At 41.6% G+C, this 27,428-nt stretch overlaps 1 protein-coding gene across 2 annotated transcripts in view; it reads left to right on the top strand.

Annotated features, from left to right (window-relative positions):
* nlgn3a (neuroligin 3a) overlaps positions 1-27,428 on the top strand; it is a 121,059-nt gene that overhangs the window by 29,823 nt on the left and 63,808 nt on the right. For both annotated transcript variants that reach the window (XM_027281401.1, XM_010736195.3), the window contains 2 exons: positions 8,643-8,702; positions 16,928-17,077. In XM_027281401.1, the coding sequence (XP_027137202.1) occupies positions 8,643-8,702; positions 16,928-17,077 (210 nt within the window). The remainder of the gene's footprint in view (positions 1-8,642; positions 8,703-16,927; positions 17,078-27,428) is intronic.

Below are 27,428 nucleotides of genomic sequence, written 5' to 3'. Positions count from 1 at the left end.
TGTGTGTGTGCATGCGTGCTGGAGTGTGGTTTTACTATGAGAGTGTCAAGGAGTGAAAATGCAGGTCCATAAATAAATGATGATGCTATGTCAAGCAACAGATCACGATGTCTAAGAATAACATGTGTTTGTTTTGTTTTCATTATTGTATAGCTATTGTATGTAAGTGTAATATTCTTCCATTTAGATACAACTGTTGATTAAATCAGAGGCAGGAGAGCCACTTTGATTTACAGGAAGATAAAATTTGATTTAGTATGCAGAGAACTTCAGTCATGTTTGAGACTGCTCTTAAGACACCAGCTTATTGGGAGTATTTGTCAAACGTGACACCTGAAAGAGCGTCGGAGCCTCCGCCGTTGATTAAATTTACACAAAAAAGTGGAGGGCCACCTCTTTTTTAATGTATAATTCACAATTGTTCAAATAGGGGGTGGTGGTGTATTTTATGTGGCATTACAGCTTTCTTCGATCTATGTAGAAAACGCTCAGATGCACATCCACATGGAAACAGTCCAATTTCATTACCAGCAGTTAACCTCTAAGTGTTGGTAACAACAGAGGGCTAAATTCTAGGTCTGCCTGAAGGCACTAGGACCTTACGAGTGACCTTTAGGCTGTGATCCTGAGCGTATCTCACTCCACAGCAAAGATTCAGTTTCAGCTCGGAGACCTCTGCTGTTGATTTCCATAGAGGCAGCAGGCAGCTATTGGCCGCACTGTGTGCTCGTACATTCTGCTTTGGTAAACCAATTTTGTTAGAGACAGACTGGCCCTCCAGGCACTTCTGCTTCTGAATTAGTCCCAGTTGTGGAATATACACAGAAATATCTCTTTAATATTCCCCTTCCACTTGGAATTTTTCAATTATCTTCCCCACGTTTGGTAATGAGAAAATGGTTTATCATAAGTTTCATATGTTGGTTTTGTGACACATTGTTGTGCAGAGAGATGATTGTTGCATAGTTCCACTGCTGCTGTAAACACGAGGGTTGTAATTTTCAGTCTTGCTCGCTCTTTATTTCAATTGCACCCTTTTTTTGAAACTGCTTTTACTAATCTTGGCTTATGTTGAATTAGCAGTGCAAATGAAGCATAATTTATCCGTCTTAGGCAATGTAGAAAGCAACCTCTGAAACATACTTTAGTTTTGGTTAAATGTTTCCAACACAAATTTAAAGTCTTGTTTGACTAATTCAGAGTGAATTGGGAAACCGTTTAACAGTTCACCAGTTCCCTCATTAAATATTTCAATTAGTATTATTTCAATAGTTAAATCTGTTGCGTAAAATAGTTCATACCAGAAGGTTTATATGTTTTTTTCTATGTATTAAAATGTCTGCACCACATTCAATAGAGACCTGTATAAAGCAGCCAGCAGAGTCATACCCACTGTGCACATTCAGTATTAATAATACTTCTGTCTGTACTTCTGTGAAGGTGGTTCCTTCGGAGAAAAGACTGATTAATGCTCAAAAAAAAAATGCTATCTGATTCTTGATGAAATGGTTGTATGATTGTTGCTAAGCAACTGTATGCAATTGTGACAGAAGCAAAGGAAATGACCCTCTTACATAGCGTGAAGCACATTTGTTGCAATGGTAATGACTATAAAGTGAGAAAAATACCTCACCCACGACCCTGAAAAATGCATCACATGATCCTGATTGTGATTTGTAAAGGGCAGTGAGCTTATGTAAATATAGAACACAAACTTCAGTGTAAGTTCGACGAGTACTGGCAAGAATATACTGCATACTGTAAATCTTGGTTTTTACAAGAGATGGAGAATTACTGCCGTTTGGAGAATGGAGATGGAGAATTACTGCCGTACTCGTCCATATGGATTCTGTTCCATTAGCATCCTACTGGGCATTGTGCAGGACTTGATTCGCTAATATCAAAGATGTGGCTCATCTTCCTCCATTAAACAGGAGAAAAGCTCCTAAACCACACAGTAATGAAAGGCTCAACATAAAATTATTGTAGATCTTCCTTTTTTTTCAGTATCTTTGGTTGTTCAGAGTTCACAGGGTTGTTGTGTGGTTAATTATGAGAGAGCTGTGCTCTTTGTCCAGAAACAATGTGATGTTTACACGGACTAAAATGTAATTTAGACATTGTCTTATTTTGATAGACCAGTGCAGCACCGCATAACCAAGATGTCTGAGCAAGTAGCCACGAGGTCATAGTGAGGTGCACAATTGTGCAAGATCAGCACCGTAGCCCACTGCTCTCTCTGAATTGGTCACACAGGCCACAGAGCAGTGACAGAGCTGCAGACACTGGAGCCATGGTTATATCACTCAGTCATTTTCTCTCCTCTGAGTTAGAGTGAATGGAGTGAAGAGAGGGGTAATGATGTGCGGGGACACAGCTAAGCACTATTCAGCCTCGGAGTGCTAGATTGGCTCGGGATGGGTCAATTTTGCGAGGACAAACCCTGATGAGGTCAATCTTTATCTTTAAAAGAGATTTACATTGTTAAATTGATTGACAAACTTTAAAAGAGATCTGTGAAATCACACCCTTTTCATGAGGTCCTCATTGAGGCAGAGTCGTGGCGATAAGGTGCACTCACTGTGCTGCGTGCCGCCTGTTTATGCAATATGCACATTATATTCTACAGGGTTTTACAGCATGTCTCTTTCGCTGCTTGTAACCGGCTTGTAAAACATGTCCTTAGAGTCCTTCACACTGGTCTCTCTCTGCATAACACCACTTCTAAGAGACACTCAGAGATCAACCTTTGTGACTCTTAAATTCATTGCTCATCATGGGTCTATTTGAGATAAGTGCAGCGAAATCTGTTTTACATTTTGGCTTGATTTGGACCACTCAACTATCATTCTTATTCAGCCCTCACAGGCAGCAGGCTGCCATGTGTTACGCAGTACTGTGCCAGTACTGAACAGCCCAATCAGTTGCCAAACCGGTAGATTAACTACCCCAGCAAAAACACTGGACATCTTTCCCCTTACCGGATGACCTCCAGATGCTCAAGAGCTGTGAAAACTGAAAAAGAGCCTCAATCCTGGTTAGACTGCGTCTGGGTCGTGGCAAACAGTAACACACCATGGTAATCCTGTTGGTTGGCCGCCTCAACCCTGCCTCGGGGAAGGAGGGGCTGCTCCCTGAGTGATGCCGAGGAAATCTGTACGCCGAGCAGACAGCACAAAAACTTTCCAAGAAGACAAGAACAAATATTGGCTTGTGCGATTTGAAAACAGAGCAGACACCCACTTTTGTCAGGCAGAAAATTACTTCTATAACCTTCTATTATCATCTATGTGGGACAGTTGAGGACCCTAGTGAGTGAGAGGGCTGTAACCAGCCGGTGACGGCCAGTCACACTGAGTTGAGATGCAAGACGCGACCTAAGCAGGAAGTTCCTATTCAGAGGGCTCCTGCTGCTGTGCTGTCCAGCTTCCACAGTCAATCCAAGGCTCAATATCACTGTTCTGTTCTTTGTTTATCCCAAACTAAAAAGGAATAGAGGACACAGCCTGTGGAGTCTTAAAGCCCTGTTAAAGGGGAAAGCACTATTTGTTTCTTCTGGTATGTTTGTTAGCTTAGACTTAAGCTCTTGAACCCTGATTTTCCCTTTAAGTGGACTTAATCATTCAAACCTGTTTTTTATGGTTGCTCATATCATGCATCATTTCATACAGGGTTCCTAAAAATTCAGGTTGACATTTTTTATTTTTGTAAACTTTTTTTAAATTATTTTTAACCTGTGCTTTTAAAGAATGCTTTGCCACACTTCATGAATTTTTAATTATGCACCTGTGAGGCATTTGGCACAGAAGAAGAGGTTAAAGTTGCCCTGTGGAGTTTTACTGCAAATGCATTGTTTGTCTGCCTTGAGGTTTAACACGCGTTTTGAGTACATTTATTTGCTCATAAACCTTTGGAAAAGGTGATTATTTTTAATATTTTAAACCCATTATTTAATTTGTTTGCTTGTGATAGTCTTCTTCACTGCCTTTGTTGGTACTTTGCCACATTTCTTGGTGTGTTACTGCCACCAGATGTCAATCATTAGAACAGTGTGAAACAAAGTAGGCTATGAATCGTACTGTGCACTCACCCACAGACAACTACTGTACACACAAAGCCTTTAACCAGAATCTAAGAACTGCAAAACTAGTGTGTGTGTTTTGCATCTAGTTCTCTGATTTTAAGTGTTGATGCACCTGAACTGTTGTCGGAAATCAGTAATGATGCATAATAAACTGTGGCGCAGGACTTATTTAAATGACAGACAGAAGATTAAGAAGCCTAAAGCCTGGTGAGATTTGATTGTTTTTCTGAGATATTGCAGTGTAGTCTTTTTCCTCTAATAATGGGAATAAATACTTTATTAGGGATTAAGAGGAGACCTACAGTAAGAGCGTGTTCGCTTGCCACCATATTCAGAAGCCTGCGGTCTCTGATGTCTCTTTGCATCATCAAGCTGTAGACAAGCAGAAAGACATCTTGGATGAGTTTTATTTGTTTAGTTGTTGTTTTTTTATTCATTCTGGGAACAGCTGAAGCGCAGTGTGAGTTTTGGCTGTCCTTTCCTGCAGGATTACAGCCTCCTTAACCTTTTAGCTGCATTCTCCATCATTCTCTCTTATGTGTCCCTCCCAAGCTGTTCCTTAACCTCTACACTGGGAGACAGATTGAGAGAGATGGAGATAGACAGAGGGAGAAAGGGGAAGAGAGAGAGAGAGAGAGTAGAAAGACAGGAAGAGAGACAGATTCAAGCACTCTGAAAGAGAAAAAAATGGCCACCTGAGGATTAGAGACTGAATATAACTGCCCGAAATTGTCAAGGCTGCAACATTTCACATTTCACTAAGTCCCTTTCCACATTCTGACCTTTCTGATATTTAACTCCGAGGCCCATCTATTGTCAGCGAACCTTTTTCCAGCAAAGGAAAGGCAGTTAACATTTAGCCCTTCCACGATGTATTGAGTGAATTCTGGATTCAGTCAAGAGGTCTCGAGAGTCTGGGAGCACTCTCTATCTGTGTGTGTGTGTGTGTGTGTAGGTATGTGTGCATATGTGTGGGTTTATTCATTTAAAACTCAACAGCCAACTGCTAGTGTCTTTTGTTTGCGATCTCATCCTGTTGAAATGTTTAATTTCAATAGTCTTTATGTAAAAAAGTAAGCCCATTGAATTCAGCTTCTTTGAACCTGATTTGATAAATGCGACAGGTTTCTATTTCCTTGTCAAGAAACATGAGTAATAGCTGTTATTCTAGACGTTGCCTGTTTTGAGGAGATGTAAATGTCGGCTCCTGCAGGCCGACTACACAAAGAAAAAATCCAGTCAATTCGTTGTAGTTTTATTTTAATTTAGCACTCGCTCACTGTGGCATCACTTTAAAAGAGTCAAGGTCAAATATAGGCTTGCTTGCTGAGTCACTGCAGATGTCACATGTTTGCAGTTCCTATTATAGAAGCAGTATTTGACACACACAGGCTCACAGACAACAGGATTCAAAGTGACAGAGCTTCCCTGTCGACACCTGCCATCCAATCTATGCCTGTCTGAAGCACTATCACTCAATAACCTCCCTGTTTTACCATGTCAACGGCACAGTGAGCGCTAGAATAACTGTAATCGCTAACAAGCCATAAAGAAGGCAGTTGAGGCATACCCTTTTTTTTTCCACTGCTGGCTTTTATTCTGCTGAAACACTTTTGTAGGTTCCCTTGAAGCCTACATGAGAGAGACATGACATCTGATAACTTAATGGCAGTCGTTGCCTTCACGAGGAAGATGCTCCTGACTGAAAACTGGCACTGCTGTGAAATTTCTTCAGCTTTTAAGTGCTATACCTGCCAAACTCTAAGGCTAACGCCATTTTTAGACTGAGATTAGCACTTCCCTTCAATTAGATCACTGGGACGGCAAAGCGTGGGTGCAGATACAGAGGGCTTCAGAAATATACACTTGTCTGGCAAAAAAAAAAAAAAAAGTGTATCTGGCTCAACGTTTGCTGCAACGTTATCCGGGAGGTAAGTGTAAACTAATTCCAGGTAGATAACTTTGTAACATGAACATGATATTTCTGCTGTTTCTCTGGCAAAATATCAAATGGTTATTGCCATGATAACAGTTGTTACAGGAGTTCAGGTCTCATAAAACTCTAAACCACTGAGCAGTGTTTTGGCCTCTGATAAGCTTCAGGCTCATGACTGTAATACTCAAACCAGCATTTCGGCATTGTATTTTTGTATCTTTAACATGCCCATCAATGCTGCCCCATCATGGCGTTTAGCTCAGTTGGTAGAGCAGCTGCCCCATGTATGAAGGCTCAGTCTTTGCTGCGGATGCCCAGGGTTCGAATCTGACCTGTGGCTCTTTACCGCATGTCATTCCCCGTCGCTTCCTTGTCACTTATCAGCTGTCTCTATCAAAATAAAGCTTGAAAAGGCCAAAAAAAAAAAAAAAATGCTGCCACATGAGTTCTGTTCAGCAGGATTGTTTTTGATGCGCTGCAGAACTCGAAACTGCGAAATCCACTTGAGGTATTTCCACTTTTTTTCTGGCACGATTGCTATCAACTTGAGCAAACAAGAGTTTTATACTGTGTGCTGCCATTCACCTTACCCTTGAAATGACTAATACAAATTAAAAGCTTGCTTCTGCACAACCCTCTATAACAACTTCCTCAACTTGGTCTAATCCAACAGCAATCTAATAACCTTCTATTGCCAAACAGGGTGACACAGTAGTTCTGCATATGAGCTTGAAGTGGTCATAGTCGTGTCATTTTGTTTACGTGTCTAAAGATAGCAGATCATATAGCAGCCCATACAGACTGCATTATTTATTACGTCCCATTATACAAATCTGATGGACAGACTGAACAAGGTCATTGTGCAGACCGTGGAACCAACAAATTCAAAAGACTTTTCTACTTTAGAGTGCTCGAATGTTCTCAGTAAATGTCATGACACTCAGCCTGTTACATTATGCAGTATATTGCATCCATCAATTAACAATGGATGAGACATTCAGACTCGGGCGCATTCATTCATATTAAACCTGTTCAACGGACAAGGCTTATATTGCTTCTGTTTCCATACTGTTTCTGTTGTATTGTTATTGATATTTTAAAGACTAGTGACTTAAGCAAATATTAAATGTAGAGATCGACATTGTTAGACTGTTAAAGAGTCTATCGTGACCTGCAATTCAGAAGTCTTTGTGTCATGTCATCGGTGATGACAGCCTTAAATATATATGGCATTTGCTGTGTGAGATAGCAACATCACTCATTTTCCTAAAAGGTTAATATTTTATTTTATAGACACATAATAATTTATGACATTAGCGAAGGTGTGTTTCAGGCAAGGGTCAGGCCTACTGCTGTTAAATGCTGTGGGAACCCGCTGGAAATCATGACACGGTTCAATAGAATTCAAAACAAGCAGCTCATTAGAGTTTGATATTAATACACGTTAATAGTGTCCTAGTGACTGTAATAAAGAAAAGGTTCAAGGTCACCAATTCATTAGAATTTATCAAACAGTGTTGAGGAGGAAAATGTGAACTACCAGTGGTGCTAGACAAAAGGTCATTTATTTAAAATCAAAAGATGATGGACTATTAAATGAATGGACTGATCGATTGACCAGCTGACTCACAGGTTTGGTATCTTTAGAGCGTGCTGCTAGTGAGCAACAAAAAAATGCTTATAAATGGATGTCTAACCAGTTTAAAATACCGCCGTGTAAGTAGTAGGTCAAGATAGGGCTTGTACATTATATTTGTACATGGTTCGCAGGAGCCCTAGGGGGATAGATATTCATATTAACATGTAACACAAGGACACCAGCATATTACCTTCTGTTTATGACAGAAAGACAAGTTGAAGTAACTACACTTCACTGATACGCACACACATTTGATTTATTCAAATCGTACCACCTCTAGGGAAGGTTCAATCCTGCACATGCTTTTACTTGTAGTTTCATTCAACAGTTTTCTGCATCATGATTTTTATATTCTTTAACCTGCCAGGAAGCACATTTTCTACATTTTCTATAATTTTCCTTTTTATGGTCTCTTAAATAGTTAGAAGTTGATCTTTGGCACATATTCCAGAGAACAGAAATCACTAATGTGTTGTTTCAGCACAGCTGAAGCCCTGCTGAAAAAGTCATTTCCAAGATGCAATTAAAACCAATCAGTTACATGTAGTAACAAACCTTTGAGCTAATAGTGTTGTTACCAGGACTTATAGGATTTTAAAGGTTTTCCAGATAATTAAAAAAAAAAGGTTTCCTGAAACTGCCAGTGGTGTATGACTCTGCTGTAAAATATGTTATGACAATAGTGGAGTTTTATTTAAATTAACTTCTGCAAGGTGATTGATTATTTATTTATTGTCATTTTTTATTTGTATATTATTAGAACATGTTTTTTTCTTTGGTATGAGTGAGTGTGTGTTAACAAAAAAGCCTTTGACAAATTGTTTAACAGGAATTTTGTATGTAAATTAACATTGTTAATATTCACCTGTGGTCTTAAGTACTGCTTTTTTATTGAAATGCCTCTTTTCCCATCTGTATGTTGCCAAACATGTTATTTTGAATTTCCCTGTGCCTCTCTATGTCTCTCCCTGCTTCAATAACAGGGGCCCATGCAAAAAAACAGGGCGAGGATTTATCGGATAACGACGGTGATGAAGATGAAGGTATTTTCCATGGTGAACAAAGATGGTGCATGAGTTTTTTTTGTTTTTGTTTTTGCTTTTTTTTTTTCTAAAAATGTCACTGTTTTCTGATCATTACAGGTTTTTGTTTGAATTATTTTTCTTTCTATTTGCAAATGCACTCATCAGGCACACCTGTCACATTACAATCTGTAGGACAATGTTACTGATCAAATGTTTGAGCGTGTGTGTGAATGTGAGGTTCTTTTTTTATTAAAAGAAGCCACTTACATCTCATTCATCCTGCACAAGTACGTCCAAGAATGCATGTCTTTCTGTAGGTATCATCCCAAAGGATTCTTTATGTTAAATTAAGCAGATGTCAAGAGAGGAGGAATTTAATAATCTATTATTATAAAGGCAGCGATAACAGCAGCAGATTTAGGAAGATTAGCTAACAAGCAGATAACATACCTCAGCAAAATGTCTAAACTTCTGTCATGTTAACGTTTACTAACAGTAACTCAATTGCAAATTCAACCAACTAAAGTTGTATTAAAGTTTTACTGTGTAAAGCCAGCCTAAGCATCTAAATTCAGCCGATGAGTAGAGTGTTTGGCTTCAGAGTGAGATGGGATCTAGTGGCAGTCTAGATAACCAAGCCCGGGTTGAGTCATTTTAATATCTCACATATTGACGAAGCACCGTTTATTGCGAGGGCAGAGGCCGTGGTAAGAGCCCCATCTTAAGGTGTGGCTAGCAGCTGTATTTGTGGCGATAATGGCAGATGGAAAGTGAAGCAGCAGTGTAATATCAGACTGTTCACCAGGTCTGCAGATTTAGATGAGGAGCAGCAGTTCAGGAGTGCTGCTGGAGAGGATTAGAGGCGAGAGGTGTAGAAAATGGGAAGTTGCTGCTCAGCAATCGCATTGTTCACTATCCATATTTATCTTGGGATATTCCTGGCTCAGGGTGGATCTCTGCTGAGATTAGAGTGAGAGACGATTCTTGTGCTGCAACAGAAACGGCTTAAGTCTCTGAATATAAATCGAACCCTTGATATGGCCCCGCCCTTGTCTTCCTTCGCCACAGTAAGACAAGTGATGCAAACATGATGTTTGGTATCAAGGTTGAGCCCTTGATCTATGCCCCATTTGTTTGTTATGGACAAATTGGATTTTTGCGCATTATGTCTATTTGATGAACAAATTTGATTCATCTGTATGCCTGGAGTGAAGATGTTGGGGTAGGGTGTTTAACACACATTTAGGGCATGTGAACCTTCTATTTGGCAGAATAAAACTGATATGTCACACCAAGGTACCCTATCTTTCCTATTATTTGTCTTGAACGTTGGCACAACAAATGCTTTGCTGGGGGCTGGGGGGGTCCTAGGATGGACTTTAAACCCAGCTGAGACCGGCTGGCCAGGGATCTTTCCAGATGTTGAAGGGTTTGTACTTAAGCTCCTTCCTTTGCCAGTGGGCTCTCTTTTCAAAAAGAAGCCTCACGCTGGCCTTGATCACAGAACAGGAAGCGTTGCCATGGCACCTCTTTGACACACAGGTGTTTCTCATTCAAGCCCAGGGCGAGCTGTTGTAACTGAAGCCAAATTGCCTTCAGTTTTCAGCTTGACTGTGCGTATGTGTGTATGTGTGCACGTGTATGTTTGTCTTTCCCCAAGCAAGCCCACATGCGTCGGTGTATGTAGCCCTAAGTCCGTTCAAAATTGCTGACAAGTGCCGATCCCTTTTGTCTGGCTCGTCTTTGCATGCGTACACAGTGGCTTGGTCTCCAAGCTGTTGTGCAAGACTAGCCTCAGTGAAAATGTGACAAGTCTTTTCTTTACTGAGCGCAACTAATGCTATTTGTGGCGCATCACCGTAAAAGCACAATATGGTCCCAGCAGTATCTCTGCCACTGCACTGTAACTAATGCATGTGCGACAGAGCTGGCCAATCAATCCCTTAACGTGATCCAGAAGATTTTCATCGTTCTGGTGAACGTGTCTGTTTTCGAGTGTCATGGCTTGGACATATGACACCAGTATTCATAGACACCCCTCTGTTTCTTTGCAGTCCCTCCCAAAGGGAATCGTTACCTCTGTGATAATAGAAGACTTCATTCCCCACTGAGGGATGGTTGACTACACGACACAAACCACAAAGTCCTTGTAAGCTTTGCTTCTCTCACCAAAGTGGCTGAGCTATTATAGCGGGTAATAGTGATCTCTCTGTGTACACTAAAAGTACTGCATGCATTACGAGTGAAAATCAAACATTTGTATTCAGGTGAAAGGACAGGTAGAATCAGAACACAAGCAGAACTCCTAAACTCTCCCTCTGATGCATCTTTTTATCCACATATTCTCATTCAGTCCAGATAGCTGCTGTCTTTTCGAGTTTCTCTGTCTAACCCCCTCCATCTCTCAGTCTGTTCATCCCAACATTACCATGCTGTCTCAGTTGGCAGTCTGTCTATCGTGGGCTGATTCCCTCCTCCCTCCACCATATTTGAGCTGCCCTCCTGCCTGTTGTAACCCTCCAGACACGCTCTTAAATTCTAATTCAGATAAGTTTTATTGGAACAATAAAGGATTTCTCACATTGTCATAGAAATGTAAGTAACATGTGTAATGGAATGGTAATATATGAATTTACAATAAAAAGGCCACCCAACAGCCAATAAAAACATTCAACTGAGACAAGCAGATAAGAAAAATATAGCAAGGAATATAATGACCTTTTTAATACCGTCTACCGTCTGTCTCCCACTTAGCCTTTCTGTCTGTTTGTCTCTTCCTGTGTCTTTATATCCATCCTTTTGTGTGTCCGCCTGTCTGTGTGAGCAACAGTCCACCCCCAGGCACCCCCCAAAGCGCATTCAAATTCTGCACGATACTCCTTCCAGCAACACCAGAGTGTGGGCCAAGTTGCTGTGATTTACATCGGCCCACAATCAAGACTCCGTTTTACAGAGGCTGTTATTGCACTGTAAAAGGGAGCTTTCAATCACCTACCTGCTGTTGTTAGATAAAGGTGGGCATGTAAATAGAGGAAGTGAGGCTGTGTAGGAGCTTAATCTCCCAGGTGGAACATGGCAGTGGTGCCGAGGTACTGTGCCCAGTGTTAGGCACAGAGAGGCAGCCGTCCCCACTCCACCTCTAGTGTCTCGCGCCGCTGCTGCCTCGGTCCTCTCCCACTGATGAAAAAGAGATGTGTGTGCGTGTGCGTGTTTGTCATTTGGCACTTTGAGTCTCTAGCTCTAATCAGGAGGAATGCTTCCACCCAGCAGGAGTGTGCACACATGTACACACACACACACACACCCATTAAATCAGTGAAGCATGCACACATGCACGCACGCACTTGTACATGTACACAATGCTTGCTTCCAAGCTCTAGAAGCAGAAAACACACACACACGCACACATATAACCCCACCCCTAGAGAAGCATCAATTCTGTGCCAGGGAGCAGAGCTGAGCTCCACCTGCCTGGGTATTACCATTAATTCCATTGCACAGGCCTGACTGGATCCCCATCCGGCAAAGCCCTCAGCTCAGGCAGGCTGGAGACTGGTGAATTGACAGTGGGGGCAGTTCACACACCATTCTCTCCATTCTGCCACTATCCTATTCTCTCTGATGTGGCAGGGATGAGGAATCATGCCCCTTGAAGCCCATTTATTCAGAGATATTTGGAATGCTTCTGCTCAGCTTCTTTCCAAGATAAGCTTTGCTCCTAATGGCTGCTCCGCAAGGGCATCATTTGAGCCATTTGAAAAGAGGGGAGAGCCAGTACAGTACTGTCGTCTCTACCCCCTTTTTTTTTTTCTTGGTTCTTTAGTCTTGAGTTGCACAAAATAATTGGCAAGTCAAAAAACATTTAAAAACAGTTTTTAAAATGGTGGAGAAAGGCCTTGAATTAGTTCACTAGAGGCACATTTAACTCAGCGCGTCTCGTGGGACTTGTGTCATGCGTGCGCTTCTGCAGCTTGTTTATGGTTGTGCTGTCGTCAAGCATTCAGTGGGTTTGCACAGTATAACGTCAGCTTTTGTGGCTCGCAACAAGGACAGCTTCACTGACAGACTAAAGGGTTAGTCTCCGATCACTCGAGGTGCAAACAGCTATCTGTGAGTCTCAAGGATGACAGCACCTCTACTTCTTCCTCCTCTCATCTAGATCCAAGCCAGCTATGGGGGGCTTTGGCTAATAGCCTTGTAGGCTTCTCACCATGTCTTCCCTTTTATTTTATCAGCCTGGCGTCTATCCCTGTCTCTCTTTATTCTTTATCCTCTTACACACTGCTCTCCATGTGCCCAGTTGACAACATCACCACACAACAGCCAGGGAGCAAAAAGTCACCTTCACACAAAGGTCAATCCTCCCATTACATTTACCGCAGCAATGTCAAGATTCATAGTCAGAGGCGTACGCTGTCAGGCACATCTCTTTTCCATATACCCAATGCAGTGTTTAGATTCCTTATATATATATATACAGTATATATATAGAGAGAGAGAGAGACATACCTCACTTACCCTCTAAAATATCAAGTGTTGTGGAGAACCCGATGGAGTCTGACACACCAACTAAAAGGTGCTCTATTCCTGCCCGTCCCATCACTCCTGATGATGTCCTGAAAGTCCACTGGCTTAAAATAGCAACATCTATGCAACTTTTTTTTTTCCTTCATGGTTTTCCTTCCACTGTCTTCAGTGAGTCCAAAATAGAAAAATTGTTACCGTGTGTCTCTTCATTAGAGCCTTTTTTTTTTCTTCCTCCAAGGCCTGGTTTCACACAGTGCTACTCCATTTGATTCAGTATAAAGGGAATATTAGGCGGACATTCAGTGACATTCAGAATGCTGTCACTGACTCGTACAACGGCACAAGCTGCTTTATAATTCGCTGTAATTACACTGCCTGTTTTGCAAGGAGCTCCCCAGTTAAACTAAATGCAATTCTTAAACGTGAACATGACCAGTAATGGACTTGTCATGAGTCAAGCGTGAAGCTTGGCCTGACAAGAGCACTACAGTAGGGTGCATGTCATGTCCTGCCACATCAGGACATTGTCACCCGTTCTATTCTGCCCCCCCACCTCCCTCCACCTCAGACCTCACTGATAGCCGCTGACAGCCACCATGTTTCACCAAGTGTTGACACAGTGAATGCCACGACACTTATCTCCACTCGCCTTTGTCCTGTCCCACTTCGGAGTGTCAAGGCCGCCTTTCGGGCCGCTTAACGTCAGATATTTGACTGACTGTTTTCAATGAAGTGAGAGGAAAAGGACAAAAAGGTGGAGAGGAGAGGAAGGAATGAGTACTCCTAGCCCTCCTGGTGGATTTCACTTGGAGTAGCAAGACTAAGAGACTCAGCTCAGGCCTGAATTTGCTTCCTACTGACACTCCAATCAGTCCAGAGCCACTGTGATGCACATATGAAAGGTCCTGGTAAAATTCATTCCCTGTGATATATTTCTAGGTGTGGCTGTCATCAACACACATTTTTTAAAGTGAAGTGCCTTGATCTGAAGACCTTTTGATTTATTCATACAGCCATTGGCAAAGTTTCATTTATTATCTTTAGTGTGATACAGTTATCTGCTGTTTGTATACAATAATATGTGCTGAGAGTGTATGTCACCGTATAGTAGATTCTGCATGATTTCACTTGTGCGACTGAGATAAATATGTGAGAAAATGATGTGTTGGATAAATGTTTTTTCTCTTCAGCTCATCCTTCATTGCACATCAGCTTTCATCAACATTTCTGTCACGCACACATTGTTTTTTCTCCATTTTTTAAAACTTGATTTTATGTCTTTTTTTTATTTTAATTTTTTTTATTTCCAACTTAATGTGCATGAGGAGTTTTTGGTTGCAAATATACCAGTCTGTGCATTAATGATCCTATCTCTGTTTCCTTTCTAGCACAGAGCTACTGTGCTGCATTTTGATGCTATGAATATGTGTGTTGTTGATGCATTGATGTGTTTGCCTTCGGAGAAGTAGTGAATCAGGAGGTAGCCACTTAGTCACCTGTTTCGCCAGATTAGGCCGTCTACAGCAGCCGATGTAGCTCTGAGCTGATTGGTTAGGAAGAGAGCTGCTCACCTCATTAACTTCACGTCATGCCGTGCTACGGCCAAGGCGTGGATGGTAGACAGGATTATTATTTCTCACTGTAAAGCTGAAGTCCACTTGGGATCTGTTGCATGTATATTTTCCTCTGACACAAATCACAGTGTCGGTGACAACCGTATATCACATCTGTGTGACGCCTTCCACATCAGATCAAGTCAATACGTAGATTAGAACAAGTGGAGCTTCAGTGTCTTGTATTGCTCTCCTAAAGGGATTTAACTGTTGTCATGGAGACCCATTGTGAATCAACAAAAGAGGTGACTGATAACATTGACATGACTAATCTCTTTTTCTTATTTCTGCCCCCTGTTCCTCTTTCCTCTTTGCCATTCTCTTTGTATATGTGGTCCATTTGTTTGAGTAGCTTGTGTAGGATATTGTTTTGCTGTTTTTTCTCCCTCTCCCCACCCCCTTTCCCCTCTCTGACTGTACCTCTCATGCTTTCTCACCCCATGCATCCCCTCCTCCTCTTGTCTAAGATAAGTGTGTGCATAGAGAAGTGTCAGCTATAAATCACATTTCACTGTGTAGCCTCCTCAGATACCAGCAAGATAAAGAAAGCCATAAATAAGGCCACATCATATACAAGTTATTGCTTTGCTTTTAAAACTAACGGGGCCATGAATAACCAAGGGAATAATGAAAAAAACAACAACCTGTGAATCAAGGCTGAGCTGTGCTATAGGGGTTGCAGAAAAACCGTGTCCCTACAAAACGCGTTTAAGTAGTTGTCCTTGTTGTTGAGCATGCTAATGTGATGGGGTGCATGACGACGAGCAGTGCCTGCAGATGGATGCAGATTGGGCTGTGCAGGATGTGGTCTGCGATTAGCTGTTCTTGAGGATTTTGAATTTTGGCTCTGGGTCACCATAGCAACCAGAATACAATACCACCCTTTTAAATCTGAGCCCATTTCCCTTTCCCTTTTTTTTCCTCTTTTTTTCTTTCTTTCTTTTTTAATGTCTTTATTCCCGTCTTTCCTTTTTTTTTTCCTTCCTTCCTTTCTGTCTTTCTATCTTCCTTCCTTCCGGTCTGTCTTTGTGTCTCTCTCTTTCTCCCTCTCTATCTCTCTCACTCTCTCTCTCTCTCTCTCTCACTCTCTCTCTCCGTCTTCCTCACTCTTCTTTGCCCTCCTGCCCCCTCTCATTCTCACCACTCTCAGGGCTAAGGAGGGGGTCTGGGGGGGGGGAGGCAGGGAGTTGGACAGAGATGGAGGGAAGGCTGGAGAGAAATGGGGAGAGACAGGGGAGAGTCTGTGAGTGAAAGCGATACAAAGTGAGGGAGGGGAAGGCGAGAAGCGACACAGAACGCGGGGGGAGCAGGAGTGAAAATGAGAGAGAGTTTCTTGTCTTGTCTCCCAGCTCTAGCTAGCCAGCCAGTAATTCAGTCTATTCCTCAGACAGAGGCTTTTTTCTTCCCTCTACCTCTGGATGTGCTTTATCTGGCTGGAGTGTCGCTCCAGCTGGGTATCAAGCCCTGATTCGGGAATAGAATAAACAACATTTTACCAAAACTGAAGTGCAAATTTAACTGCAATGCTGAGCACGACCGTGCAAATAAATTGTCGCACAGAGATAGGTCTGTGTAAAAAGGAGGCGCACGGTAGCATTGTTTAATTAGCAGATGTGTTTTCCCTATCACTGTCAAGCCAGATTAGCCTTCTCCCTGGTTAGGAGATGTGTCAGAGTACCTCTCTCTTTATTCTCCCTAATGGCTTCCTGTGTGTCTATATTGGGAAGTGGGTCTGCCTCCTGGAAGGCAGCACAAAGCCAAATACAACCCTAATAGTTTGGTTTATTTGATAAATATTTTCTGGGGTAAATGACAAGCCACATTTTCAGCCGAGACGGCCAATTACGGTAATAGAGTTGAGCTCGACATAATGAGTAGACATTCATTTGTTTCTCATAGAGCAGATACAATAGAATATTGTCTCCATTTCCAAGAGTAGGCCAGCAGACAGTTTCCTTACAGCTGGTATCTGAGAGGTGATCGTCAGCTTGTCTGTTTGTGTGGCCACCGTGTGTTGTATCTGCTGTATCTGAATCTGAGCTGACCCTTGATTGGAGTGGGTGGACGACAATGTGAATGTGTTAATGATGGCCGCTCTTGCAGACATACGAGACACTGGGGCCAAACCTGTGATGGTCTACATCCATGGAGGATCCTACATGGAGGGGACGGGCAACATGATCGATGGGAGCGTCCTGGCCAGCTACGGAAATGTCATCGTTATCACTCTCAACTACCGCGTCGGAGTCCTCGGTAAGCATCTTTTCCTCTCTCTCTCTCTCTATTTTTCACCTCCTCCTTCAAGGACATTTTTCTGGGCCATCTTTGTAGGGCAGCTAGGTGTAATGAGCGCTGCTGATTGCCACATACACTCCAAATAAGGCAGAAGGAAAAAGGCGCACGGCAGCTCTGTAAATATGTGGACTGGTTCCCATGCTTCTTGTTGATGTGGCGCTCGTGTATCAGAATCACACTAATTGAGTGTGTTGAATGTGGGTTTGTTGTTGTGACTGGGGTTTAGAATAAATTAAGAAATTATTGTAATGAGGTTGGGGGGGAAAAAAATGATGAGATGGGCGTGATGCTGGAAAGATAGAAGAGAAGAGAAGAGTCTGTCGGCGGGAACGAGGGGTTCTCTCTCACTGAGTTGTGGTTGGTTGCAGATTGACTCACGCAGCTGAATCCTCTTTCAGACACTTGTGTGTGTGTGTGTGTGTACGTGTGTGTTTGTGTGTGAGATAGAGAGAGAGAGAGAGAGAGAGGGAGTGGAGAGGCAGAGAAGGAGAGAGAGAGAGAGAGAGAGAGAGAGCTCCATGGAAACAGCTGCAGCAACACAAAATGGAGTTTGTTAGCACACTACCCGAGCTTTGTACCTTTTCCATCCATCTCTCTGACACAGCTGATTTCCCTCCTCACACATTTTTTACATTTAGAGTGGTTGTGTACTGGCTACAAACACTTTGAATATAAAATAAATTTCCATGTTGTTCTTTGCATTTGTTGAGAATATTGGAACATTGCTTCAATTTTAGTCTATTGCCGGCTGCTGGTTACATAAAGGATGTGGCTGCTGTTATTCCGTATGTTTCTTTTGGTCAACGAATGCCATGAAAACACCATGGCCAACAATTCATCTCACTGTCAATACTTTGAGACTTTTTTGTTATACACAGCTACAAGCCTGCAGGTTCTAAACTAAAGAGTTCATCATTAATCTTCAGGTCACAAATATAATTTAGGTATTGGTCAAACCAAACCGTAACAATTTCTAAGAAAATGAATGAGCTATTTCTTTGTTCTTTCAAAAGTGACACAGTTTTGCTTTTGCACATTTGTTGTGCTAGTCAATGTTGACAGCAGCAGGACAGTGAATGCAGCATTGACTCAAACAATCTGAATCTCATAACTAGACATGGCTTTGTTTGAACAGGTTTTAAAAGGCAAAAAAAAAAAAAAGCATGGGGACCACTGAGCTACGTCAGGGTTTGACTAGACGAGCTTGTTAGTGTTATATTGGCTTTGGTCTTTTTCATGTTGTTTGTTGACAACAAGAAAAATACAGAATCTGGAGCGGCCTGCCTCACCTTGCTGCACATGTCAGGAGCAGGAGGGTGACTGAGGAGCCATGCTGCTTTATCCTCCAGGACATGGGGATGACTGGTGTGGTTGAATCACACAAGCAAAACCACATTCATCCCGAGACACTCTTTTTGATGGAGATGAGAGCGCTATGGCCTATCGATTTTGTCATCAGGACCGCTCGCCTTGAATGCACTGTGTTTTCCTCTGTCATTTTTGTGGAGTATCAGTTTTAGCGTTGTAATCATCCTTCAGGGTGGTAAGGTAGTGGCAGTACTGGCTGAACAGGCTGCCTCGTGCTCCTGCCGTCGGTTTAAAGCTGAGCACGTAACCCTAATACAGATTCATGATCATATTTCTTTCATGGCACTTCAATTATGAGTCAGATGTTTCTTCTCTCACTGCCACATTTCGCTAAATGTCATTCTACATGCATGCACACACCCGCCAATACCACATACGTGCACTCCGTGCACGTGCGCGCTCACACACGTGCCACGCGTGTTCACGCAAGCGAGCATAGACACAAGCAAAAACAATTTACACACACACAGATGTGGGTTTTCTCCGCACACACAAACACGCACAGACATACACACACATGCAGTTCACAAAGCAGCTCTCTTGGTGAGCTCCCCAGCAGCCATTCTGAGAAATGAGCAGAGAAGAAGCGATGCATGTAGTTGAGCGATAATGTCCATCGCTGTAGCATGGTCTGATAATCTCCCCATGGTACGGCTTTAAACTGTTATTACAGACACACTCATATAAACTAAATAAAACCAAGGCCAGAGAGAAATCAGACCATGATGGGCCAATTAACACTAAGCTGTCTGAAGATTTTCAGTCATAAAGTGTGAATTGCAATCATCACAACATGATAAATCGTAATTACATGTCTTCATTTTATTTTTGTTTGCGGTTTTTATTTATTGAAAATGGGTGTCGTTACCAGTTAATCCAGTCTAGACGGCATTAAGTGGAGTAGATAAACTGTTTGTACTGGACACTGTACATTAGCCACCGCACACTCGGCTCAAAGCTGTGCACTTGCAGTGGAATATCAGGTCATCTGACAGCGTGATGAGAGCAAATACTCCAGTTTTTACTCTCCTCTGTGGCTCCAACTCAAGCACTGTGTGGCAGGGCTCCATTTGAATAATGAAAAGCAGAAATCAGTCATTCAGATTCTACGCAGGGTGAAGCAGTTTCATGTAGGAATGCAAAATAAATAAATAAATAAATAGATATTAATGAAAAAATGAAAGCTCTTTTAATTAGGCAGCTTAAAGGGATGAGGGAATAATGGAGGCAGAGAGAATGAGACAAGATAATGAGTTTAAAGTGAAAGCAGACAAGGCAACTCAAACTACGCTTTCTGACAGTAATATAGCTCTCCCACCATCCCACCATGCGCAATCTGAATATGGCATTAATAATGCAGTAAACACCTTTGAAATGCACACAACAATATGAATATTTAACTTCTTTCACAGAAATAACAGGCCTAAACTATTAAGCAACAATAGCACTCAAATATGTACTGAATGCATTCATAATGGGGAAAACATTTTTACCAGCAAATCTCAACAAATTGGGTACACCCAAACTTTGGTAAATATCGCTGATTAATGTTTTATTTTCCTGTTGCATTAATTTCATTTTTCATTAAACCCTTTTTGTAGTAACACTATTATCAGCTTCTCAACATTTCACTCAAAAGGAGCACAAATATTGAAAGTCGATGCTCGGCGTGTTTATGAAATATAGATTTTGCATTTGTTTGGTGTTTTCCAAAACACAGGCCGCGGAGGATTTAGTCTATATTTTATATTTTATATAACTGGTTTTATAATCTGTGCATGGCAGCTGCAGATTCTCCAGTGGAAACACAAACTGAGAAAACACTCGCAGAGAGAGAAAAAAAGACAACGAGACAAAGGAGTGTGTGAGAGAGAGAGAGAGAGAGGAGAAATACTGCAGAAAATAGAGAGCTAACATGGAAGAGACTTGTACAGATTCTATTCGGAGACTCCGATGTGTGGAGTCGCTGCCACTCCCGTTCCAATTAAAGAGGAGTCCACTAAGTTTTTAGTGCTGTTCTATCATCCCCTTGTAGCTCTTAGCCCTACGCTGCTGTAATGGTAATTATTGCTTCAAAGGGTGGACCACGATTCTCCTGAGGAAACTTTCATATCTCAACCTTTCACTATTTAGATGAATGAGAATTCATATCAGATTCAATCTTTAATTACTTATTGACCCACCGCAGTGTGATTATCACCAGATGAGATGTGGAGTTTTACATAGTTAGGGCTCGTCACACTCTGGTCTGCTCTGGTCAGGGTCCCGAAGAGCAGAGTTTGTTTACCAAGGACAGTGTTTGTATTTCTGCTCATTGATCTGTATATGTGTGTGTATGTGTGTAACAGTAAGAGACATTGTGTGTGGGAGTGTGTCTCAAAGTGCGTGACTCGTCAGCCCACGTGCATGTGGAGGTATGTGTGTGTCTGTGCCCATGGTGCGCATGCCCAGCTGCCGCGCCTCTCTAATGATGTGTAATGAGTCCCAGTCAGAGGGGAGTATCTTGTATCACTGCTCTTTACAAATATAATTACTCACTGGCTCTCCAGAGCATGTCAATTTCCCAGTCCATTGGGGGGGGGTGGTGTGGGGTGGGGGGGTTGGAGGGGGGGCTTAATTACTAGTTTCCAAATGCATTAAAAATTAACAAAGGCTGCCTCTCTTGCCAAAACCCAAGGTGAGACTTTAAAAAGCTGTTCAATAAAGGAGAATGGTCAAGTACACTGTGTACTTGTGGAGTTTTCACCTCTGACAGGGGTTTTTTTTTGTGACCTTCGATGTCTATCTCCCGTATCGTATCCCTGATCGCAGCCATTTTATGGCGCCGCTATGGACCGTCACCTCACCATTACCCAAGATATTCAGGTTTTCAAAAGAATAGTTTTAGATCCAATCAAAATAACCTCAACCTACTGTATGAGTGTACGTGAAAGCAGTGCTCTCAGCGCTGAAGCGGCAATGCAGGTGATTTGGCACTGATTTGTTCAATTGTCAGACTTATTCTGTGTGCAGGGCTGCCTCTCTCCGTTATGTCCCACTCCTAAAGTAAAGTAAAGATGGTGACTGTTGGTAATTCAGTCAGGGATTTGGGGAGCCGAGGATACATGTGCCTGTGCGTGGGACAATATTGTAGAGCAACAGATAGTCCATCACACAAATTTGTATAGTATACTGACACTGTGCTGAGCTGGATGTTGGTCAAGCAGTAATACAGGTTATCCAGGATGTCATCTGGGTACTTCCTGTCTGAGGTCTCAAAACGTTTGCACTTGTCATTTCAAGTGTCTTATATCAGATAAAGTCCAGATGAGATTAAGTACATTTTCATTTACAATTGGCCACAAATATACGTCTCCGTCGGCCAGATCGCTGATTTGATGATTGCAATCCGCCTTGGTTTTCCTGGCACCCAGGTCAGTGTCGGCCCTTTTCCAGTCCAAATGGAAATGCACCTGAAGCTGACTGCCAAAAACACCAAAAGGAATAACTCGAGCATGTTAAGAGGTTAGAGAAGTTAGCTGGCTAAAAACTACAAACACAAACACATGGATGACATGTATTTATGAATAAAAGTTTTTTAAAAATACTGTTACAAGTAATAATTATACTACTCTGCTGCTGCCTCCATGATTTTACTGTATCCTTGCACCGCTTTCATAAAATGATGAGTGTGAAAATAACTTTTTTTTTTTTACTACAAGTTCATGTGCAGGATATAATCCATCTGGGTGCGTCTCATTTGTCACATCGGATGTCTGGGATCACAAAAATCACTCGGTGAGTTACTACGGAATAAAATTCGACATGACAACCTCCTGTGTGGCGAGGGTGAATCGACTTAAAATAAAGAGCCTCCCTCAGTAAGTGTTCCCAGTCTCAGTCATTTCGGTTATCATCTGATATATGAGCTTGGCGCCGAGCACAGGAATTCTCAAACAGTAGGTGGAAGAAAAAGCGAAGGCAGAGTGAGTTCTCTTTGTCTTCTATTATCAGTAGGGTAGCTGAGATGGATATTTACTTGTTTTCATTGCCATTTGGATGAATTCATCCAAATTAGGCAGAGAACAAAAACATTTATTCATCCTATTAATGTCAGGGAGTGAGGGATTGAAGTAATGGTTTTCATGCTCCAGTCTGCAGCAGCTTGTTGATGCTGCTCTCCTACAAATCACTGCCAGGAAATTAACTCTTAAGCCACTCTTGCCAGAAACACTGCACAACAAACGTTTGGCTCTGCAAGACAGGGCAGAGATGGGGCCTGTTGTTCCTCACTGCTCTGCTTGTCACCATCCCCAAGAAGATGTTTCCTTTCTGGCTTCAAACTCTTGAAAAGTATTGATTAAAACTGGAAGGGAAATAATGCTGAGAAATAAGAGAGAAATTGATGTCAAACAGCACTCGCGCGTCACAAGCTACAATCTTCTTTTTTTGTGTGTGTGTGAAAAAAAGCACGGCTCAAACATTTAATGTTGTAATGTTTTTCATGAAACGCTTTTTGATCATGTCGGTTTTGAAGAAGCACTATGTGTTTTATGTAAATTATTGCTGTTTTTCTTCATTACATTTGAAAATTAAGTCATCAATTGCAGTCGCTGGGCTCTGGTTGGCAGACAGCACATGCAGTGTGTGTCATTTCAAATGCTGGAGACCTCTCTGATTGAAAGTTGTTGTGTTGTTGAGGGAGGGGAACCAATCAAGACTAATTGTGTTTTCACACAATGGTGGGAAAGTCCAGAATCTGTATCCTCCAACTGGGTTTCCTCACAGTTTTGCCTCCAGGCAGTATTTTTTTTAAACCCAGGCTGACTGAAATAATTTCCATAGACTGACATTTTGAAGCTCAGCAGGCTTATATACTTCTAGTCCTCAATATTTATATGAAATCCTTCTCTGTTTTTATGCTATTTATAGTTAGCATTTTTTCAGTAGTAGCAATTCACCGTATTTATATTCCATCATCATCTCACTATAGTAGTTTTCATTGTTAGTGGCAGGGTCCACCATTCACTACCCACATGCAGGAATCACAGGAAATAATGCATGCATGTAATTAAATTTGTTTGTTTTTAATTGAATTGGCATTATCTTCATACTGTAGTCATATCATGCGATGCAAAAAAAGCGACCCATTAAAAGTGAACTGACTGAAAACATGGATTCACAGAACAACATGTCATTTCTGATTTGTTTTTTATTTTTTATATTCAGGCATCTTTTTTCAATGTGGTCAGATAACATGACAATCTGCAAATTGGAAATCGAGGGCTTATTTTGATCTCGGAGCTGTGGAGAATTCATTTATTTTCCTTTGGCCTCATAGGCTACATCTGCTGAAAAATCACAGTTGCTAAATTAGTAAGTGAAATATGGACAAAGCGGTGAATAATGCAGCCTGTTAGGTAACTTATTTTTTCACCTTTTGATCTAATTTTACTTTGACGCGGTCATCTCAGCTCCTGCTGACGAACACAATGCTTAATTTATTTTTCTATTTTCTCATTTCTCATTCAGACTTTTTGACATTTGACATTTTTAAAGTGAAAACCTTCAAGATGTTGGAAAATGTTTGTTTTTTGAAAATTATTTTTAGTCTAACAACCTGCAATCATCATAGCAGCATTGTATCAAGATGTTCTACACTGAATGAACAACGAATTCCCCCTCACTGCTGTGGCTTGAACTCAGTTCGCTAATGTATTTTTAATGAGAATTTGTCCTTCTTTTTTTTTTATCTTACAACAAATGGAAACAGGAACAAAGCTCTTTTATATTTCATAAGCATGACATTTCAGAAAATTGTGACTTTAAGAAATCAATTTCTACGGTACAGTAGGGTTTTCCGTTATTCAAAACAAGCTTTGCCGTGGCGCTGCCCTGAGATGAAAACATGTTTAGATGATCGCAGTACTTTCACCAAAACAGTAAATATGCATTACAGAGACATCAAAGCGCTAACCCGACAATTGCTTTCATCTGGTCAAGGGGTCCTCTGCAGTCTCTCATGTAAAAATGGAACACTTCACCCAAAGATGGCAATATGAAGTTCACAGCGGTTCACTGGAAAATGTCAACCTAGTGTTCATGTTTGTGTTTGATATGCTTTATTGATAGATAATTGACCTTTAGTGTTGTCATGGAAGATGTGGTTCTTATGAAGCTTGCATTTGCATCTAAACATTAGTAAACAGTATTCCTATTCACTCTAATGGCACACCAAAATTAGAGTTTTGTGGGTAGAGAGTTGAGTGGCTCCTTAAAGACAGAAGACAAATATTTACCCAGCAACTATCTCCCCCCCGCTGACATGGCATGGCAGAGGAACAGGAGATGGCATTTCCATTTCCATCTCAGCACAATCTGACTTAATACTGATTTGAAGCTAGAGCTGCAATTTCCAGGTATGCCACTCGCTGCCAAAACTTTTCTCATATTTTCAAGTGGTCCTTAAATTGAGTGTATTTGAGTGTGGGCCTCAAATATAGTGCCCAATAGGCAGTTCATAATATGATGCATGCACAGTGGCAGGTGTTGCCAATGCAGTGATTAAGCTATTCTTTCACCTTTGGTTTTTGTGGCAGAGGCTATTAACTTGCACAAATAGATGTTTCAGAGTTTTGTGTGAATCCCCGGCTGGCCTTTGCCTTTGCTTTCAGAGCCAGATGCCCTTTTAATAGCCACACCAGTAAATCCCAAAATATATTCACACCAACAGGGGCTTTCTTGTGACCTGCTATACTCGGTCGTGTTTGGACTGGTTTATTGCTTAGCAATTGCAAAAAATGACCTTGGTTTCTCAAGGATATAAATTGGAGGTCCCCTCAACCTTTAATGTGTCATTGCATAGCATATCAGCTATATAACATCCCATCCGTGGAATGTGTTACTGTAATAAATGATGTATTATGGTCACACTAAACTACATGAATACTGAACAAAAGAATTGTTGAATATATCCCAAAAGTTCTAGATGCTAATAAAACAGCCTGTATCAGACTGTAGAAGTAAATAATGCTAAATCTTTAACATTACCAAACTAAAGTACTTTGAAGTGCACAAAATGCCACAGAAAAAAAACAATGCAGTCTGGGTAATGGGTTCTGCAAATTGCTGTTTTGTTTCTCCACTGAGATATTGACATGGGGACCAAAAATCAATTAAATGAAAACAGTACATATCACTGTATGAACAAATATCACTCTGACAAAAGATGGCACAAGGAAGATGTATTATATACCCGAAGGTGAATATTTGTATTTCTGAGACTTTTTATAACTTTAGTCTATTCCCAGCTCGTATTGGGCTTCTTGTTTATGGCGCCTGAAAGATCTATCTGTGGTGATTCATTGCTTGAATGCTTTGTTTTGCTTTATACTCTGCTCTAGGAGGGAGTATGGGGCTCCTAATGGCAGCACAGCTTTTCTTCTTAGTGCATTTGTCCTTGAGGGATTTTTAACTTCACAACCAAAAAAACACACAGCCGCTTCTTCTTCCTCAGGGCAAAATACGTACAGGTAACAGCCTTATCGAACGGAAGCCAGCATGTACACCATCCAGATGAGCCCAGTGCGGCATGTTTGATCATTCAGAGAAGGGAAAAAAAAAAAAAGAGTGTGAAACTAAAACTCCCTCTTTTTTTCAGTTTTCTTACTCCTTCTTCTTAGCAGCATTGTCAAGGGTTGGAATGGGGAAGATTAGAGCTAGAGGTAGAGCAAGAGGAAGGACGGAGGTTAAGATTTGTCTATCATCAGGTGTGTCCTGAGACAAGAATGATGTGTGTAAGAAGATATATATTGGCCAGGCAGGTAGAGGTACTTGCTTCTTGTCTTGTAGAGGCATTAATCATTGTAGCGGCCAAGCTTAACCGCCAAGGTCAGCAGTCCTCGCATGTGTGGGAGGCACACTCTACAGCTGCCACCATGAAGCGTTGCTGCAGAGGGGCTAACGGAGGCGGGAGGCAGAGTCTGAAGAGGGCGAGGAACAGGATGTTGAATTGACAAGGTGAAAGTAGGAGGAGGAGAAGAAGAGAGAGGGGAGTGAGGTTGGATTAGTGAAGACCCCAGGGGTGTGGTTGGTAAAGAGTGGCACTTGAGGTGATAGTAAAGGAGATTGCTAAGCAAAGGTAGGTGGACATTTTGGGATAATGAATTGAAGTGGGAAGCACAGCTAGACGGGTAAAATAACAACGTGCTGATGCACTGGTACAGTGGGTGGAACCGCACCAATCAGGGGGAGAAAGAGTGGGAGGGACAAGCATGCAAACTGGGTCCGACCACAATGCTTTTAATCACACCTCTTGAGTAGGAGTTTGGTATTATTAAAATAGGACAGAGGTGAGAATTATGCCCCGTTCAGGGAGAATCGTGACTGCTTGGAGCTTTGTGAAAGATAAAGGTGTTGTTAATTTTGTAGAACGCGGAGCTAGATATCCAGTGTAATGCTCATATGTAATACAGAGAATCCACAAAAGACCGATAGTAAGGAAATTGGTAGCAATATATCCATGGCAGGTTATATTACACATCAAACTAGTGTCCTCGGTCTCCAGTGAGAGTTAATTTTATAGGATCATATGTGCTTTTGAATGCGTCGTAATCCCAAAGAGGTCTCTTAAAAAGTGTTGGGAGGGCATTTCCACTGAACCACTGCTGCAGTGTGAAACAGAGGTGTAATATATCCTTATAGTCTGAAGTGAACATAGCTATTGCTGCAGTCCAACCTAGTCCAACTTCATCTCTCTCACTATTTAGGAGCCTTGATTGGTACAAAATTGATCCAAGAAGGATTTTCCACCGTCTTTTTTTTTTTTTTTTTGCCCATCCCATCTTTTCAACCAAAGGAGTAGATACTCTGCAGGGACATGTAGAGAATTAGGATACACTGGAAGGGCTTTGTTGTAGTAAGCCAGTGTACAAGGAATTCTGCAGGCCTTACCTTTGCCTGA

The sequence above is a fragment of the Larimichthys crocea genome, chromosome I (assembly GCF_000972845.2).
Source record: "Larimichthys crocea isolate SSNF chromosome I, L_crocea_2.0, whole genome shotgun sequence".
Classification (NCBI taxonomy): domain Eukaryota; kingdom Metazoa; phylum Chordata; class Actinopteri; family Sciaenidae; genus Larimichthys; species Larimichthys crocea.
The sequence above is the reverse complement of the archived record's forward strand: the minus strand, read 5'-3'. Positions and strand labels throughout refer to the sequence as shown.